The sequence below is a fragment of the Palaemon carinicauda genome, chromosome 1 (assembly GCF_036898095.1).
Source record: "Palaemon carinicauda isolate YSFRI2023 chromosome 1, ASM3689809v2, whole genome shotgun sequence".
In the NCBI taxonomy this organism is placed as follows: Eukaryota; Metazoa; Arthropoda; class Malacostraca; order Decapoda; family Palaemonidae; genus Palaemon; species Palaemon carinicauda.
The window spans coordinates 120892732-120895231 of NC_090725.1; the positions used below are offsets into that span (position 1 = coordinate 120892732).

The 2500-nt window shown below is 28.0% G+C and overlaps 1 protein-coding gene across 1 annotated transcript in view; it reads left to right on the forward strand.

Moving 5' to 3' along the window:
- Nucleotides 1-2500, forward strand: part of LOC137651331 (intraflagellar transport protein 88 homolog) — a 361406-nt gene that overhangs the window by 291906 nt on the left and 67000 nt on the right. The window contains exon 13 of the mRNA XM_068384619.1: nucleotides 320-554. Within this exon, the coding sequence (XP_068240720.1) occupies nucleotides 320-554 (235 nt within the window). The remainder of the gene's footprint in view (nucleotides 1-319; nucleotides 555-2500) is intronic.

Here is a 2500-nt window from a genome sequence, read left to right on the forward strand (position 1 = left end):
GAGAACGTAATCAAGTTTATACAGGAATAACTTCTTGAAGTAACCTGATAATAATACTTGTTTGTATATCTTACTGTGTTTAATTAGTTTTGAATAAAATACTTGTTGCAGTGTTGTTCTTTTTTACCAGCATTTCTTATGGAGGGATTGTTGTCAAATCAATTCTTTAATGTTTATTTGACTTTCTTTTCCAAAATAATTATGTGATATCCATTTTTTTTATTATTTGCTATGAGAGGGTAAAGTAGGATAAAGCCCTTGATAATTTTATTGATATTATCAATATTCTGTTCTTTATAGTGATGAATCTTTCTTTCAGTCATATCGCTACTTTCCAAGTAATCTTGAAGTCATTGATTGGCTTGGATCATACTTCATTGAGCATCAGGTAGCTGAGAAAGCAATCAGCTATTTTGAGCGAGCTGCTTTAATGCAACCAGATGAACCAAAGTGGCATCTCATGGTCGCAGCCTGTCATCGAAGATCTGGAAATTATCAACAAGCATTGCAGACATATAAACAGATCAACCGAAGGTTCCCAGAGAATGTTGAATGTAAGTTCGGAGATGCGACATTATAGAAGTATTGATCAATTACCTAATATTGGTTTTAGGAAAAAAATACTAAAACTCACAGTAGGTTTGAATGTAGAACGTAGAAACCTCTTATTTTAATTATGCCCTCCATATAATGGTATAGCACTTTGTTGTAGTGGAAGGTTTGTATGGTGCTAGGAACAACCAAACTATAACTAGACCTGTGTTAATATTTTTCCCTCGTTGCACTGTATGGATTGATTTATGGATGACTAGGTATGCGTAGCATTGATTACACTTTCATCATCATCATTATCAATATCATTATTTTAATTATTATTACTATGACTATTATTATAATTATTATTTATTATTATTTATTATTATTATATATGTACTGTATATATATATATATATATATATATATATATATATATATATATATATATATATATATATATATATATATATATATATATATATATATATACATATATATATATATATATATATATATATATATATACATATATATATATATATATTTATATATATATATATATACATATATATATATATATATTTATATATACAGTATATATATATATATATATATATATATATATATATATATATATATATATATAGTTTCTTCATAAAGACCCATTAAAGGAACAAAGAAAACAAATAAAACTTTATATTTTGCACACTGGTCCTCTTCAAGGTGTAAAGTAAAAATGAGGAATGTGTATTGGTCAAAATATAGTGATTTATTTATATTTCTTTTGTTTCTTTTATGGGCCTTTTTGAAGAAACATGTTAAACTGTTCGATAACATTTATAAGTAAGACACACTAACACACATAAACATACATATATATATATATATATATATATATATATATATATATATATATATATATATATATATATCTAAATATATATATATATATATATATATATATATATATATATATATATATATATATATATATATATATATATATATATATGCGCGAGGGTACACTCGGGCACACTGTTCTATCTAATTTCTCTTCCTCATGATTTGTTAAAGTTTTTATAGTTTATATAGGAAATATGTATTTTAATGTTATTCTAAAATATTTATTTTTTCCTTGTTTCCTTTCCTTACTCGGCTATTTTCCCCGTTGGAGCCCCTGTGCTTATAGCATTCTGCTTTTCCAACTAGGGTTGTAGCATAGCAATAAATAATAATAATAATATATATATATATATATATATATATATATATATATATATATATATATATATATATATATATATATATATATATATATATATATATAATTTTACATAAATACATACATACATGCATAATATATATATATATATATATATATATATATATATAAAATATATATATACAGTATATAAGGGATTTTGACGAAGGAAAAATCTATTTCTGGGGAGAGACCTGTGATGCCCGATGAAAAGAGTCCTTCTTTACACTTTTCTGATATAAATCTTCCAAATATACCAGAGAAAGATAAAAGCATGGAATGCAGAGGTTACTACCCTCGCGCGAGCACCTCGTGGGTGTCGTGTATACATCAGGGGCGTATGAAAACCACTATTCACAGGCTGTCTTCCATTTAGATAATTCCTTCATCAAAGGGAAGGGCCGTAACAAAGGCCCCAGAAACCACACTTGGACCACGCCCTGTCACCCAACATGAGCGCCCTCTAGGTCATCCTTCTGCAAGAACATATGGCTTGGCAAGGAAAGGGTGGGTCCGTACAAAAATAACTGGGAAGGGTTTCACCGGGCGTCACAGGTCTCTCCCCAGAAATAGGTTTTTCCTTCGTCAAAATCCCTCTTCTGGGTTGACCTGTGACGGCCGGTGAAAATGTACCAGAGAATGCCTTCCAAGCCCAATAAAGTAATAACATAATGAGAGGAAAATACAAACACCATGTAAGAC